This window comes from Lactuca serriola, chromosome 6, assembly GCF_051521515.1.
Source record: "Lactuca serriola cultivar US96UC23 chromosome 6, Lser_US96UC23_V15, whole genome shotgun sequence".
NCBI classification, from domain to species: Eukaryota; Viridiplantae; Streptophyta; class Magnoliopsida; order Asterales; family Asteraceae; genus Lactuca; species Lactuca serriola.
The window spans coordinates 105,843,986-105,861,460 of record NC_136413.1 but is presented as its reverse complement, the minus strand read 5'-3'; the positions used below and the strand labels follow the sequence as shown (position 1 = coordinate 105,861,460).

The window sequence follows — 17,475 nt, the reverse complement described above, 5'->3', positions numbered from 1 at the left end:
TCCATCTGATACCCTTAGCCCCCAAAAAAACTTCAACTTCTTTTTTTCTCCAACCTCTTCTCCCATCGAGCAACATTCCGTCTTTCTCAGCTTCTTATCGCCGATTGTCACCTTGCCATCAGACCTCCAACAACGCGGCTCCACCTCTGCCTCCTTCGTCTCCATCCTCGCTGCCTCCCCTTTTGTTGGTAAGTTTTCTTGTTGTGTTCTTATGGTTGGTTTTTTCAAACAACTTTATGATTGATTTTTTCAAGCATCTTTATGGTCATTTTTTCTTTGTTCTTGCTGTGTTCTTGTGCTTGGCTGATGGATTTTTGTGAAATCGATTTTCTAAGCCCCAAAACCTGTTATCTTGTGTTTGAACTCCAAAAATATTTGTTCACTTTGTTTGTGATGTTGATTTTCTTGTTTTTTTTGCTCTATCTTGTGATTAAACTCTGAAATTTGCAATGTTCTTGTTTGATTTTTGTTGATATGTTGTTGTTGGATTTTGTTGCTATGAATAAAAGGTTCAAAATTGATGAAAATTGTTCAAAATTGTTGAAACCAGTGTGTGAGTGAGAGTAATTTTGCATATAAAAAGTACGAATTTTTTGAAGTATAAAAGGTTAAATCATTTTTGTTAAATTTTGGTCAGGGGAAAGATTCCTTTCTTTTTGTAAGAGGAGAAAACTTGTCATCAATTCAAAATGATAGTTTCTTTGTGGATGATAAGACACCTGCAAACTACTAGGTACTTTATTTTTCATTCAACAACCTTTTATAGTCGATCTTATTAAATTCATGATATTTATACATAAACTTTAATCACCATAAGGAAGTGCTTAAACTCTAGACATGGATTGGATGTATTTATGGATAAAGAGAAAGGCCTCAAAGATCTTTATAATATTTGATATGATAATGAGAATGAGAATGGGATTATGTTCTTTGGTTGTGTAGGAGATTGTATTTTGTAATTGTTGGTGATGACAATCTTTGTTGTAACAACCCAAAAAAATCGTCCTTAAGATCTAGCCCTAAAAGACGTCCTTAATCATAACGTTTCCAACTTTGTGATCTTGCATGGCATTAAGTAACCAACACCAAAAACCCTAACTTCTTAACTCAATAAGCCAACCTAGATCATGCATGGAAAGAAACTAATGCCCAAAATCATATTTTTATGACTTAAGACACTCTATAACATCTGAAATGACAACTCAAACATCTTGAATTACTCCTTGTGACTTTGGAGTACTCCATACTCACAAGGATAAAGATTGGGACAAAAAGATGTCGACTTTAAGCTAAAACTAGATCTAAATGAAATACTCATCAAGGTTGGAGCTTTATACCTCCAAAAGGTGCATAAGGGAATGTAAATGATGGATCCAAGGCATTGAGTGAAACACTACAACTTCAAAGCTCTTCCTTCCTCTCTAAAAGCTCCAAAATGGTACCAAAAGACTCCCTAAGCTTCAAAATGCACTCACACACTTTAGAGTTTCGAAATGAGGGAGGATGCTGGAGTTACGAGAGTGTATTAGACCATAAAGATGTTTAAATATGGTCTAAACCCTGAGAATTAAGGGTTGCACCATAACGTACGCCCAACGTACTCAACGTACGCCCAATGTACGTCCAACATGGCCAATAATTACGAAAATGCCATTAGGGACCAACTTTGCAATACAATCACCAACGGTCAAAAAAGAAAATACTTGGAAATCAAGATGTTACATTTGTTGTTCCACTTGTTTCTTTAATTGTATAAATATGATCGTTTGCACTCAAATTTGCAGTTCATCTTTGATGATAACAAACTTTTAATTTTTTTTGTTTTTTTAGTCTGGATATCATATGATGTTTAATTTGGATGTTGTATAAATCTTAATTTTGATTTTGTTTTATGTTTAATTTAGATTTTATATAACGTTTTTTTTTTTTTAAATTAACTTTTTTTTTATTATTTTTATTTTAATTGTCATCGTACAATGAGTGAGATGACAAATGGGCAACAAGCTGTGCCGCTAAGCATTTTTGAATGATAAAACTAATTCTTTTAAAGACTACATCCGAAGATCTAGGAGATATAACATTATTATGCATGATTCATTGTACTCTTTTAAGAAGCTCTACCGCATCCGGTGCGAGGAAACCTATATTTTATTTATTATTATTTATAAATTCAGTATCATTCAACAATATAAATCCAACCAAACAATAACAAATAATAAATAGGTTAAAATGACCATTTTCACTTGATTATAAATACAAATTCATGCCAAAATACCCTTTAGCAAATAGTGTCGCCCGTGTCAACTCGTTACGTCTTAACCCACATAACAATATGCAACCCTTGCATCTCCCCTCTTCTGCCATTTTATCAAACCCTAGACAAACATTTAACCTCTTATCAACAAATTTTCAATCTTAATCACTTTCGTTTTCTAAGAAACCCCTGATTCGTCAACCTAACTTCTTTGATTTTCCTCAGCAAACTATGGATTCTCAACCCAACAACTTATACGAAACGGCGTCTCAGCCCGATACCGGCAACGATGACGCCTACACGTTCCTGGAATTCAACACGCAAGGCGAAGAAGACTTCAATTACCCGGAGTTTCAAGAGCTCTCACAGCCCAATGCCGTTCGATCTTCACCCTCGTCGTCAGTATGGCCCACACCGTCCGACTCTATATCCGTCGACACCTCCGCCGCCGTCGACCACCGCTCTGACAGCAACGCCTCCCCTGGTTCGGTAACTTCGGGAAAAGGTGGTGGTGGTAGGGGGAATAATAATGTTAATCAGGCGTCGGCGGTCGATGCCCTTGCTGCGGGGATGAGCGGATTGAATTTTGAAGAGACTGGGGATGATGAGAGTTATGAGTATGGTAAGGGGGACTTTATGGAGCATGCTTGTAAGTATTGCGGGGTGCAGAATCCGGCGTGTGTCGTCAGGTGTAACGTGCCATCTTGTCGGAAATGGTTCTGTAATTCAAGGGGGAACACTTCTGGTTCTCACATTGTTAACCATCTGGTAAGTGTAAATTAACTTTGTTTATTAGGCCGTTTGTTTTCATATTGGAATTACGTATATTTAACTGGCAATGACTTTCTGTAATTGTAATAAACATAAGGATCGAAATATAGAACATGCTATGTAAGATTTTCAAAAGTCGACCTTGGTCTTTGGATGCAATTTCGTGAAGGGCTTTTTACAGAGCGAATTCTAATAGGAGAGGCAGGGTTAAGTAAATACTGTCCTATGTTATTCTTATAAGATAGATTCTTGTGGCGGAATGAAGCTTGAGTCATAGTTATATGAAACTTTATTTCTGCAGACCAAGTGGGTACCTTGTTGTGATTTTGTGCAGTCTCTCAACTTCTGACTTTAGGGGTTTTGACAAAGGCCTTGTTCTGAGGCATCATGATGCCATTTAAGTTTGGTTGAAACTTAGTTGAGTCTTAACATGTATATGTAAAGTTGCATTTGGGTCATGGCCAAGCCAGCCATGTCTTAGGTAGCAGACTCCCATCAGCATTTAGCTATTATTTTCTGCTATAGATTAGGGCATTGATGTTCCTGGTTCGCTATTTTTTCCCAAACAATCGAGGATTATAGTTAAGGATGTAAAGGGTACATTAACTATATCTCTAATCTTCAGTAGTTATTATTTGTTTTCTGTAATGAGTTCTGGGGGTGTCAGGATAAGGTGGGAGGAGTTTGAGGCTGTTTGATACAAAAATTTAGGTAGCATATGGTGATTGCTATATAGGACTAACTCTGGGTTTATTCTGGGTATTAATTGTAACATCATGTTAAAGTCAAGAGTGATTGGATGCCTAGTGTTTTAAGTTAATACTAAAGATGATGTGATGTGAGGTTTCTTCATTGTCTGGGTACTTCTGTGAAGTGGTTCACTATTCTCTTTACTTTTTCTCTGAGGTAGGAAGGTATAGCAAAGTGTTTTAAGTTAAAGCTCTGGATTCACTTTTGATTAGGCATATTGCTTCACCTTGTTAGTCACAGCATCCCCATGTACTGATCAGATTAGTACAAGATAATCATGAAGTATCTATTCCTAACTATCATCAGTATCTGGTTAACAAGTGAAGGGATAATGGATGATTGATTTTCTAATTAAGGCATGAACAAATTTATGGTTCAGTTTACTATACCCATGATTGGTTTTTTCAGGCTAATTTGTTGGCCTTTTGGCAGGTTCGAGCTAAACATAAAGAAGTGTGCCTTCATAAAGACAGTCCTTTGGGAGAAACAATTCTTGAATGCTATAACTGCGGATGTCGAAATGTTTTCCTTCTGGGATTTATTTCAGCCAAGACCGAGAGTGTGGTTGTTCTACTTTGCAGGGAACCATGTCTAAATGTGAATGCACTCAAAGACATGAATTGGGACTTGAGTCAGTGGTGTCCACTTATCGATGATAGATGTTTCTTGCAGTGGCTTGTTAAGGTTAGCTGTTAGCAAAGACATATATATATATATATATATATATATATATACAGATCTATTTTGTATGTTTTCATGATTGTCTAACACATAGAATTGAAGAAAACTTGTTACTATAGTATCTAAAAAGGGTAGGGTAGCCTTGTGTTGTTTTTGGTTTCAAACTGGTTACATTTGTGACATTGCAGGTTCCATCTGAACAGGAGCAGCTTCGGGCACGTCATATCAGTGCTCAGCAGATTAATAAGGTGGAAGAACTTTGGAAGACAAATCCTGATGCTACCTTGGAGGATCTTGAGAAGCCTGGTGTAGATGATGAACCCCAGCCTGTAGCCTTGAAATATGAAGATGCCTATCAGGTTTAAATGCTTGTAGTTGGTTATTCCCTAAGAACACTGTTAAACATCTAGTTTCTTACTTTCTTATAATAATGTCTTTGGCATCGGATATCATTTGTAACAAGGAATTTGTGGATGCAGTATCAAAATGTGTTTGCCCCACTCATCAAACTTGAAGCTGATTATGATAAAGTAAGCAATGCTTCCACTTGTTTTTAAAAAAAAAAATTAATATCCTTTTCTCCAGACGAAGAGAAGTTAATATGTGGTGGTTGAAAATTTGTGTTTGATGCGAAGCATGTTTGCTGTTTTGTTTGATAGATGATGAAAGAATCTCAAAGCAAAGACAACCTGACGATTCGGTGGGATATTGGTCTTAACAAGAAGCGTATTGCATATTTTGTTTTCCCGAAGGTGATATAGAGACTGTTATGATGTTTATTTTGTTGGTATTATTGTTTACTAAGTTTGATTTCCAAATCCAAATTGGTTTTATGTTAAAAATGAAATGCAGGAAGATAATGAATTACGTCTTGTACCTGGCGATGAGTTACGGCTGCGGTACTCTGGGGATGCTGCTCATCCAGCTTGGCAGTCAGTTGGACATGTGGTGCGTCCTTGTATCCTTCTCTTTGCATAATTGCATGCTTAAATGGTTGTCTGTTAAAGCTTGTTTGAGTTGTTAGTGCTTCTGTTAATTTTATTAATTAGTTTCTCATTTTCTTCTTTCTAGATAAAACTCACTGCACAAGAGGAGGTGGCTCTTGAGCTTCGTGCGAGTCAGGTGGTACCATCATGATTTCTGATGCCTTACTGGTTTCAGTACTTACTGGTGATGATGTTTGCAGGGAGTACCTGTTGATGTGAACCATGGTTTTAGTGTTGACTTTGTGTGGAAGAGCACAAGTTTTGACAGGATGCAGGGTGCAATGAAAACCTTTGCAGTGGATGAAACAAGTGTCAGCGGGTGGGTTGGATTTTCATCTTAAATTAAATTCAATTGAGGAAACTTTTTATTTGCTGGGAATAAGGGTGATTTGGTGTTGAAAGAGGATAAGATGTTATTTTGTTAATATTTATAAAGAATAAGGAAAACAAAGTGTAGATTGTTAAGGCAATCTTTCTTTGTTTATGATTTATGAGATTTTGGCTTTGTGGGTGATTATAGTTGGGGGGTTACTGCTTTTAATAATAATAATAGTAACACACAGTGATGTAATGCAGGTATATTTACCATCATTTGTTAGGCCATGAGGTTGAGTTTCAAATGGTGCGCAATGCATTGCCCCGCCGTTTCGGTGCACCTGGTCTTCCGGAGCTTAATGCATCTCAAGTAGGTTTTTCTTACCATATATTTATCGTATGCTTAAATGATGGTACCCAACCTTGTAGTATTTGATTTTGATCTCACACAATAAGGACATCATTGCATTTCTTCCTGGCATTCCGTTTCTTGGTTATTTGATCATCTAAAATAGTATCGGTCTATAGAACCTTTATCATCTTCTATTTATCCATCCTTGGGCTAATTTGGGCAGTGTAGTATAGTTTAAGCAATATTGATTTTTCATACATTCTCTATAGGGCTAAAGGCAAGAAGTAACGACGCACTCTTGTTTTAATTGTGTACTAGTATAGCATTGTGCTTTACATCTTTTTTTCTTAATAAGCATTCTATTTTCATTCTACTTCCATTTGTTTTTCTTGTTAGGACATTGTACTTTGATAAATGTATCCAATTATATCAGTGGAAATTGCTTTGTTTTTGGACGACATTGCTGTAGTTAGGTAGATTTCTCAAAGTACAATTACAATGCTATATTAAGAAGAAATGAAAGTAAGATGCTACAATAAACAAATAAACGAATGTTCCCTGCTTTCTACAACTTTTCCCTAGTAGTTGTATAATGTCTATGCTTGTTGTTTTGTTTCTATCATACGAATCTTTTATGTGGATGGCCTGACTTGCTGCATTAATGGGTAGGTTTTTGCTGTAAAAAGTGTCCTCCAGAAACCAATAAGCCTGATTCAAGGGCCACCGGGCACTGGGAAAACAGTCACTTCTGCAGCAATTGTTTATCACATGGCCAAACAAGGTCAAGGACAGGTATTATTACTGCCATCATTTTTCATATTTTAAAGAATACAAGTCAATTTTGTGACAGATTATGACGGTTATTTCAACTAAAAATAGGTTCTGGTTTGTGCACCTAGCAATGTGGCTGTAGATCAACTTGCAGAGAAGATAAGTGCCACTGGCTTAAAGGTAGCCTCATTTATCAAGTCTTTCTTTCTGGCATTAAGTAAAACTGTAAAAAAGAAACACCCATACACACACACACACACACACACATATATATATATATATATATATATATATATATATATATATCTTACCAGATTAAGTCCATTAACAATACCCAAGGGATGTTTGCAACTAGTTTTTCTTGGTAACAGTTTTTTTAATGGTCGAACATTAATTGGTTGTCGTTCTATGTAACCGTTGCATTTTAGAGATTTGTTGGTTCTATTGTTTATGTCGGTATTTATCATAAACAGGTTGTACGACTGTGTGCTAAATCAAGGGAAGCTGTTAGTTCACCCGTTGAGCATTTAACCCTCCACTATCAGGTTTGTTTGTTTTTCATAGTATTTTAGTTATGCATAGTTGCATTTGTTGCTCAACTCTCATCTAAAGATCTGTTCAATTTCAATTGGTTTCTTTGAAGGTCCGTCATCTTGATACATCTGAAAAGAGTGAACTTCACAAGCTGCAACAATTGAAAGATGAACAAGGTGAGAGCGTAGCTCAACACATATTTTTTCCCCAAATATAGGGCCAAATGCAAGAAATATCAACATACTTTCATTCATTTGTGTTTTATATCATCCCATTTTCAGTAGTTTCTATTACAACATTGTATTTTTTTGGTAAGGCATAGTAGCTTGAAAAATCTACCAATTATAACATTTCACCTTCAATATTTTTCTTATTAGGACAATATACTTTAAAAAGAAATATTTTTCTCTTATTCTTTTATGTCATCTTTTTTCTTCTTTTCTTTTTGCATCTTATCTATAAGAGAAAACATTGTCTTTTTTGCTTCTTATTTTCACTTCTTGTATACAGTTCTGCTTTGTGCTTATTATGATTTCGTTTACTTGCTTTTCTAGATCTATATATACGTGCTACTGCATGCTAAGTTACTAACAAGTTCACTTATGTGCATCCTTGTTTATGATAGTGTTAAATACACCTCTTATTGCATACTACTTCCATTTCTTTCTGTTACAAAATTGCGCTTTGAAAAAGTCTACCCAAATATAACAATGTCATTTAGAAAATTTCATTGTTATATTTGGGTAGATTTTTTAATAAATTTATTTTTGAAACTACAATGATGCTTTAACTGGGTAGATTTATGAGAGTATAATGTCTTGATAGTTAGAAGTAGAAGGATGTAATGGAAGTAAGAAAGATGCTGTAATAAACAAGTTAATGAATTTAAGGTGCCATTTAGTCATTTACAGTTTTAGAAAGAGTAGAGTCAGCTGAGCTCAAGAAGATTTTCTTTTCCTAGCACCATTAATGCCATTTATACACACCTGACCTGATCTTACTGACTTGTTTGAGGGTGGGTACCTGTGTAATTATGTTGATCGAGCTGACAGATATTTATTTGCTAACTTACGCACGCAGGGGAATTGTCCAGCAGTGACGAGAAAAAGTATAAAGCACTGAAGCGCGCTACAGAACGAGAGATATCTCAGAGTGCTGATGTCATCTGTTGCACATGTGTTGGTGCCGGAGATCCTCGGTTGGCCAATTTTAGATTCCGTCAGGTTAACATTTTTATTTTTTACTTTATGGGAATCTCGGTTATTATGAATTTTACAGTTTATTATTTTCTTTATCAATATTATTTTTAGGTGCTTATTGACGAATCTACTCAATCAACTGAGCCTGAGTGTCTTATTCCTCTTGTTCTTGGGGCAAAGCAGGTACACACACATACACACACACACACACATATATATATATATATATATATATATATATATATATATATATATATAGCTTGTATTGATTGCATGGTTATTGTTTGCATCACAAATCACAGTTTTACTTTCTATTCTATCCATGTGCAAGGGGTTATTCTAATGGAATGTTTTTGTATTAGGTTGTTCTTGTTGGTGACCATTGTCAGCTTGGTCCGGTTATCATGTGCAAAAAAGCAGCTCGTGCAGGGTTAGCTCAATCGCTATTTGAGCGGCTTGTGATGCTTAGTGTCAAACCAATTAGATTGCAGGTCTCTCTCTCTCTCTCTAAACATTTTACCAAGAATCCCTCCCTCTTCAATGCATCATCTTTGTGAAACTAGGCCTTAGATGCCTTTTTTTTTACCTTTACATTTACAGGTTCAGTATCGAATGCATCCATCACTTTCAGAGTTTCCTTCCAATAGTTTTTACGAAGGTACCCTCCAAAATGGAGTGACAATCAATGAGAGGCAATCACCAGGAATCGATTTTCCCTGGCCTGTGCCAAACCGTCCTATGTTCTTTTATGTCCAGGTATCTACAACTAATCTCTGCATGCTTTTCATTCACATATATACCTTTACACACGTGACAATGTCATATTGACCTCAAGCATCAGCGTCAGCATCAGGTTGTTACTGCTTTGGAATTTTGCGATGTCTTCAGTATACTCTCGCGTCGTCAAATAGCAATATATTTTAATAAAATAGGCAACGTACTTTACTCTTTTTTACAACATTGCATTAACTTTTACTTGTGGTCCGTTCCTCTAATATTCTTGTAGATGGGACAAGAAGAAATTAGTGCTAGTGGAACATCCTATCTTAACAGGACTGAGGCTGCAAATGTTGAAAAAATAGTCACCACTTTCTTAAGGAGTGGTGTAGTTCCAAGTCAGGTAAGTACATTATTCTTTACTTTTTGGCCCTTGATGGTTGAATAAAAAAAATGAATTTAATTTATGCAGATAGGGGTTATAACACCGTATGAAGGGCAGCGTGCATACATTGTTAACTACATGTCAAGAAATGGTGCACTTAGGCAACAACTTTACAAGGAAATTGAGGTAACATATATGCATCTTTTTGTAAACCCTAAAGCCTAAAAGTTTATCAAAACAAATGCACTTAGAACTAACTGTTTGTAGGTTGCAAGTGTCGATTCGTTTCAAGGACGGGAAAAAGACTACATCATTTTGTCATGTGTGAGAAGTAATGAACATCAGGTTGGTTGGTTGTAGTAGTTATGGTCTTTTTAATTACTTTACTGGCGAATGCTTGATATGATGATTCCTTTAAGTTAAATAGTGTTTGGTGTGATGGATTCGGGAAGGAATGGAATGGTTCTTTCTATTTGAATGGAAAAAGATGGATTAGAATGGATGATTTGTGAAGGAATTAGATTCCCTTCATTTTGTTACTTTTCATTTCTTAGCCAACGAGATTTTTTTAAAATTCATTCCATCATGGAATTGGAATATAACCTATTTTTATTATGTTAATTTTTTATTTTTTAATTTTTACAATTTAAGCAAATTATATTTTGTATTCAAATAGATAATTAGAACATTCTATTTCATCTATAATCCTTAGAATGATAGCTTCATTAGGCAGCATGTCCAAGTGACTTCACTATTATTAGGCTAACCCTTTGGGTTGTTTCTTCTTGGTACAATAGATAAGGGACTATGGTGAGAAAGAATTGATTGATGTTTTATTTCTCTCTTACGGATCCATGGGATAATGGAAGAGAATCTTATATTACATTGTAATATAATTATTCTAGTAGTGGAGGTCGGTCATTGGTTTGTTATGTGGTTGGATTTTTATCTTTTGGTCATGTTTGTTAAATATTGAAAGCTAGAAGAAAGGCCAGGAAGGATAAAATCCATATATTGTAGCATTCTACTTTCATTTATACTCCCTCCGTCCCAAAATTATAGTCCATCTTTCCTTTTTGGTTTGTCCCAAAATAATAGTCCACTTCCAAAAATAAATAACATTTTTACCAAAATACCCCCTCATTAATACTTAACCAACTAAGCATTTTATGGAATATCAAATGTAAAGTAAGGACAAAACTGTAATTTTATTAAATAAAGTTAGTGGTAATTAATGCTTTTTTTAATCTGTGTGTTTTTTGTCTGTGGACAATAATATTGGGACGGAGGGAGTATTTATTGCTCCAACTTATACCACCTTATTATTTGAATTTTTAGTCTTGGCTTTGAATGCAATTCATATGTCAACAATAGCCTAAGTCACTCTTATTTTTTGTTTGTTTTGTGATCAGGGTATTGGATTTCTTAATGATCCACGCAGGCTTAATGTTGCACTTACACGTGCTCGTTATGGTATTGTCATTCTTGGAAATCCAAAAGTTCTTAGTAAACAACCATTATGGAATGGTTTACTCACACATTATAAGGTACCCTACCCTTTCTTTACTGCAGTTATCTTAAGCTATAGTTATTCTGTTTGTTTTCCCTTTAAAAATAATCAAACCCAAAATAGTGCAAAACTAATAAAAATATCTTTAAATTCAAGTATGCTTTGAATTTAAGCACAAAAGCATACCAAACAGACCCAGAAACACTTTGATTTTGCAAGTTGGTTTTTTTTTATGTGTAATGTGAAGACATTCCCACAACATAGACATAGTGATAGTGTAACGTTTACAGGAGCATGAATGTTTAGTGGAAGGCCCTTTGAACAACTTAAAGCAGAGTATGGTGCAATTTCAGAAGCCAAAGAAGGTATCTTGATTGTTGTGATGTGATGCTTAAGCTTAAGCCCTAGTGGAAGCAAGCTTATTTATTGGTTTGTGGTTTACATGAGTCAGATATACAACGACAGGAGGCTTTTCTTTGGTGGTGGACCTGGTATTTCAGCTAATGATAACTTTGGTTCTGCTGCTGCTGCTGCTTCAGGAAATCCTGGTGGCGATGGAAGAAACAGTCGTTCCAGGGGTGGTATGCTACTTTTTTTATTTTTTATTTTTTATTTTCTTGATTCTTAAACCTACCTTGTGGAAGACATTGTAGTTTTGTGTTATATTTCTCCTGTTAGAGTGTAGAGTTAAATGTAAGAAATAGCAATGTACTTTGATTGATTTGTATATTATTTTTCATTTATTATTACATACAATGAAAAATGTAGCCAGTTTTATAGCAAAATATCATCCAGATACAAAACAACTGGGTAGGGTAGGTTTTGCAAAGTATAATTGAAAATAAAATGTTTGTTTATGTATTACAAGAACATAAGTGAAAGTATGTTAGTGTTGGTTAATATACTATGTATAGTGTGGATAAGTAGTAAAGTATATGTATATATGATGATGAGTATTGACTGTGGTACAGTTACAGGTCCATACATGGGGGGAGGTGGAGCAGGTAATGGGAGTCATAAAGGTAGTCTTCATCCTGCTGCATACCCAATGCCCCGTGTGCCTCTTCCACCATATCATGGTGGTCCGCAGCCGTATGCTATTCCAACCCGTGGAGGTGGAGTACATGGACCGGTTGGCGCTGTTCCTCATGTTCCGCAGCCAGGTAGTCGCGGGTTCACTGCTGGTCGGGGGAATGCTGGTGGTCCTATTGGCAGCCATCTCTCACACCAACACCAGCAGCAGCAACAACCTATTGGGGGATCTAATTTCAACAACTTCCCTTCACTAGAAAATCCAACAAGCCAGTCATCAGTGGCCGGTGGTCCATTATCTCAGCCCGGATATGTTTCTAATGTTAGTATTCTTCTCCCTAATATTTTGTCCCACTTAAAAAGGTTGTCAAGTCCTGCCCTGCCTCTTCTAGATTTTGTTGGTTGAGTTGTAAAATTAATTTAAGAGGACTTGTGTTTGTTTGTTTGTTTGTGATAGATGACTCAAGGGCCAGCACAAACATTCCGTGATGGCTTCTCGGTTGGAGGCATGTCACAGGTAACGATTCTTAGTTTCTTTATTTTATTTTATATATATCCGGATAATTTCATATAAGAACATGACAGAACAAGACTTAAGGTAATAAGGGATTAAGCCCTTCTTTCTGAAACCATCAAGTCAAAAGAAATAGAAACACGTGTTCATGTCGTGTATAGTCAAAAAGAAACAGCAACTTATTGTCTTGAAACAACATGCAGGATTTCTTGGGTGATGATTTTAAAAGCCAAGGCTCACATGTCGCTTATAATGTTGCTGAATTTTCAACGCAGGTTAAATAAAATCTTGCCAACTCTCAACTTGTTTTTACTATTTACTTGTAAAGTTTGGGTTTCATAGTATATTATATTTTTGTTCATTTTTTCAGGCTTCTCAAGGTGGATATACTGTTGACTATGGTAATCCGGCTACCCAGGGAGGGTTTCCTGGAAGCTACTTAAACCAGAATTCTCAAGCTGGATATTCTTGTTTTGGTACAGGGAACGATTTTATGTCTCAGGTTTGTTCAAATATCTCCACCAGTTAAACTAACTGCACTCATACGTCTAATTTATAGTCAAGTAAGCAAATGAAATGATTCGCTCATTTCATTGCTCAAACATAAAAGTGTGAGAAATTTTACCCCTACAAGGTGAAGGTGGTTCATAAATCATAACCTACTCAACCCTAGTTTTGGCTAAATGCAAGAAACAGCAACACACTTTGGTTTCCTCCTATCAGTGTATAAGATTAATTAAACTTGGAATTGTAACTATGAATGAAACACTGCTATAAAATATAAATATTTAATTGGGTTTTTGGAAGTAGAAAACATGAAATGAGTTATTGATGTGTGTTTGACATTGACAGGACTACATGGGGATGGGGGGGCATGGTTCTCAAGGGTTGTTTACACAAGTAGGGTTCACTGATCCATCACAAGATGAAAACCACTTTGGTGTGGCCCCCACCAATTCTCTTCAGACACAGGTTGCTTCATATTCTTATTCTTGTTCTATTTTACTTTTCCAAAATCCAATCCAAGGCCTCCTCAAGATTTTTATTGGTTGGCTGTGTGAATTTGATTTTTGCAGAATATGATGAATCCACTCTACTCGCAGCCATTTGGTCACTATAACTCTCAACCTGTAAACATGCAGCAACCTCCTCCTCCTCCTCAAGGGCAAGGGCAGGGACACTACAATGGTTGAGGTATGACCGGGATTCCTGCCAAGGGTTGTAGTCGTCCGGCCACTTGACTTTTGCCGCCACTATGTTCCCAAACTATATATCTTCTTCTACCCCTAAAATACAATTTAAGTTTGACCAATAAAAGAGATGTATATCAATGAACAATGGAGGATATGATGATGATTTTTGATGGGAAGACGTGGTGGCAAATAATGGGTTGAGTTGAGGAAGACACAGAAAAGAAAAGAAAAACCTCGAAAGAAAGACTGGGTAAAATGAATGTCATGGCCTGGTTTTGTTGTGTGGAGGGTTTGTATTTTTGTTGAGGAGAGGAAAGCAAAGTCGATTGATTGCACACACACACATATATATATATATATATATATATATATATATATATATATATATATATATATATATATATATATATATATATATATATATATATATATATATATAAGTAATACACAACAGAAGAGAAAGAAGCAGGTGGTGGTATTGTATTGTAAGGATTTTGTACAGGCTACAGGCTTTCGTGTTTCATCATCTATCTAACCCTTGTGCGTAACAACAACCTGGACATGTACATGTGATGTGTCATACTTATTTTACTAAAACAACCAATACTGCGCTATGTTTTTTGTTTGTCTGTTTCTGGGATGGATTTAGGTACATGACTCTTGTGTTTTGATTGATATCATCTTAATTCTGAGGAATATTGTCTACTATATATTTCATCCTTCATATGATTGTTTTCTTAGGCTCTAATGTGATAAGGGCCAGACAAACTTTTTCTGAGTTTTTTTTTTGATGATGATTAGGGCATTATGACTTTTTCATACATGGCAGATTACAGCAACATCTTGTACTACCTTTGATCAATACATGCATAATGCAAAATATGTTGTCTAATGTTTGTTACGCAAGATAGAACATGTTTATTGTGTTTGGGATGTGTTGGGTTGACACCGAGATTGATAATGGGAAACCATGTCAGTCATTGATTTGGTGTCTATCGTATTTTTTGTCTATGCAAAAAAAGTGTCGTTTTTTATCCTCTTCATAAAAAGTAGCTTTACGAAGGTTAACTGAGTAATAAATGCAGCCTTACCTTACTACTAAGAATAGTGGCGATTAAAATAGAGAGAAATTCCTTAGTAATTCCATTAAAGAGTTTATTAGGTTGAATGTATTGTTTAAGCTCAAATTAGATCTGTTGAATCATGAATGTTCCGTCTGTTCATTGTTTAAAATTGTGATGTGTAGCCATTTTGTTCCATGTAATTTCTAAAGTGTTTATTAAATATTAATTGTTTGAGTTGTAAAATTGGTTTTTAGATGTTGAATGCTCTTGGTCGTTTATGTTTATACCATACAATCGGGTGGATTTTCAAAGTATAATAATGTCCAAACAAGAAAGAACAATACTCTGATAGAAAGAAATCAAAGTATGTTGCTATTTCTTCAGTTTAGACAAACAAAAAATGTTCATCCTCAGGATTAGGGCAAACAAACAATAAGAGGCCCAAGACTTAGCGTTAGCTGGGTTGAGTTAAGATGGTACTATAGAGGTTAAACCCAAATTAGATTTGTTGAATGTTCTTAGTTGTTTATGTTTAAAATTGTGCTATGTAGTTATTTTTAGTGGTATTCATCAAACCGCATGTACCACATCACATAATGCGGTTTGTGGTTTTTTTTGTTTAAACTACGGTTCAAACTGCATCACATTATATATATATATATATATATATATATATATATATATATATATATATATATATATATATATATATATATATATATATATATATATATATATATAGGGTTAGGTTTATGTGAGCGGCTTAATTTTGTGAGACCGTGAAATGCAATCCTATCGACTCATTTTGTAGATAAAAAAAAACATTTATAAAATGCAAAATGATTGAAAATTTTCGAATTTTTTTTTGTATTTATATTTTCCAAAAAAAATAAAAATAAATAAAAAACTACCGTTTTTACATATTCTAGTAAAATATTAGAATATTTTACATATCTGACAAATCTAGTAGAATACTAGAATATTCTAACATTCTAAAAATCATATTAGAATATTTATAGTATAATTTTCTATTAGAATATTTCACGTATTTTTCGAAAAAAACGGTAATTTTTATTTATTATTTATTATTTTTTTAGGTAAATAAAATGACGAAAATAATAATTAAAAAAAGTTTTTTTTTTTTTTTTTTTTTTTTTTTTTTTTTTTTTTTTTTTAATTTTGCATTTTAAAATCATGTCTACACAACCAATCTTACCTTCTTCCTCCATCCTCCTATTTCCTCAAAGAATCTTCCACCATCTCTAAACAGACCTCCTGGTTAGAAGAAAACTCAGGATATCCCTAAAAAGAACACATCTTCAATCATCAACTATGGGATTCCAGGATCCTCTTGTTTCGATCTTTAATAGCTAACTCTTCCCCACGGTGAAGATGATAAAGCAACAAATGAATCAATGTAAGGAGGACAACAGGACGACGCTCAAGGAAATGGAAAGAATGAGGGTAGAGATCCATAAACCCCAATGAGCAACACTCTCGATCTTGCAACACAAGATCCTAAACTTTGACAATGCATGATACTTAGGAAACCGCCAGGAAATAGGATCCTCAACAACAACACCTTCTATCACTTGGGGTGCAACTCCAAATGAGTGAGCCCTTATGATCCAGGATCCTGATGAAACCTTCACCACTCCCAATAACAAGGATCCTGGTAACTTCCTGAATAATCATACCTTTAATACTAACTCTATAGATCTTAATGTAGGATGAGTCCAGTCATAGCTAAAGAACTTAAACAGATAAGGCAAATGATCTCGAACGTATCAAGGGTAGTCCAACCTATACCCGAAGTATCCCCCACCAGTCATAGGACCTTGATATTTTCTCCTACAATAGCTGATACTAAAGTCCCAAAATGTTTCCAAACTCCCAGCATGAAATCTTACGATGGGACTACGAATCCTGAGGAACACATAGAATAGTACATGGAGATCATCCCCATTCCCTCACACTTGAAGGAAGCTTGCATGTGCAAGGGTTTTGGTTCGACCCTCATGGGATCAACCTTGAAATGGCTACTTAATGTTCCTCCATACTCCATTACATTATTTATACATTTAGTTAATATTTTTAACAATCAATTTTCTTGTAGCAGAACATTCGAAAAGATCACTAGTGATCTTTATCGGATAGTCCAGGATCCTAATGAATCCCTTAGGGACTTTGTGAACAGGTTTGGCAGTGAAGATTTGAGTATCCCCAACATCGACACAACAATTGCCGTAGAAGCCTTCAAAATGGGCCTAAAGACGGATCTCCGTTCTACGAAGACCTTGTAATGACTCTATGCAAAAAGATGGATGAATTCAGAAGCAAAGCATTAAGGTTCATTAGGCTGGAAGAGGAAAAAGAGATCCAGAAGAGGAGTAATCCTCCAAACTCATACGATATCCCCAATAGGAAGGCCAACTCCTCGGCTCAAA

At 35.2% G+C, this 17,475-nt stretch overlaps 1 protein-coding gene across 2 annotated transcripts; it reads left to right on the top strand.

Moving 5' to 3' along the window:
- The first annotated feature begins 2,288 nt into the window (after nucleotides 1-2,288).
- Nucleotides 2,289-14,674, top strand: LOC145056634 (regulator of nonsense transcripts 1 homolog). Of its 2 annotated transcripts, none has more exons than XM_079004333.1 (29): nucleotides 2,289-3,022; nucleotides 4,208-4,459; nucleotides 4,645-4,815; nucleotides 4,936-4,986; nucleotides 5,116-5,208; nucleotides 5,309-5,404; nucleotides 5,528-5,578; nucleotides 5,643-5,761; nucleotides 6,019-6,127; nucleotides 6,779-6,901; nucleotides 6,989-7,060; nucleotides 7,354-7,425; nucleotides 7,524-7,590; nucleotides 8,495-8,637; nucleotides 8,725-8,796; nucleotides 8,976-9,104; nucleotides 9,214-9,369; nucleotides 9,620-9,733; nucleotides 9,803-9,901; nucleotides 9,983-10,060; nucleotides 11,128-11,262; nucleotides 11,516-11,590; nucleotides 11,677-11,806; nucleotides 12,203-12,579; nucleotides 12,715-12,774; nucleotides 12,975-13,046; nucleotides 13,142-13,273; nucleotides 13,624-13,743; nucleotides 13,848-14,674. In XM_079004333.1, the coding sequence occupies exons 1-29, from the start codon at nucleotides 2,486-2,488 to the stop codon at nucleotides 13,962-13,964; spliced, it is 3,822 nt and encodes a 1,273-aa protein (XP_078860459.1). In that variant the 5' UTR covers nucleotides 2,289-2,485; the 3' UTR covers nucleotides 13,965-14,674. The 2 variants fall into 2 exon arrangements, with proteins under 2 accessions (XP_078860459.1, XP_078860458.1); XM_079004332.1 differs by having other exon boundaries at nucleotides 12,197-12,579.
- The last annotated feature ends 2,801 nt before the right edge of the window (nucleotides 14,675-17,475 follow it).

Excerpts from the sequence above, each read along its gene's own strand:
- LOC145056634 (XM_079004332.1), top strand. The coding sequence starts at position 2,486 with ATGGATTCTCAACCCAACAACTTATACGAAACGGCGTCTCAGCCCGAT. Across the intron at positions 4,460-4,644 it reads TCTTGCAGTGGCTTGTTAAG|GTTCCATCTGAACAGGAGCA; the intron begins GTTAGCTGTTAG and ends GTGACATTGCAG. Across the intron at positions 12,775-12,974 it reads CGGTTGGAGGCATGTCACAG|GATTTCTTGGGTGATGATTT; the intron begins GTAACGATTCTT and ends AACAACATGCAG.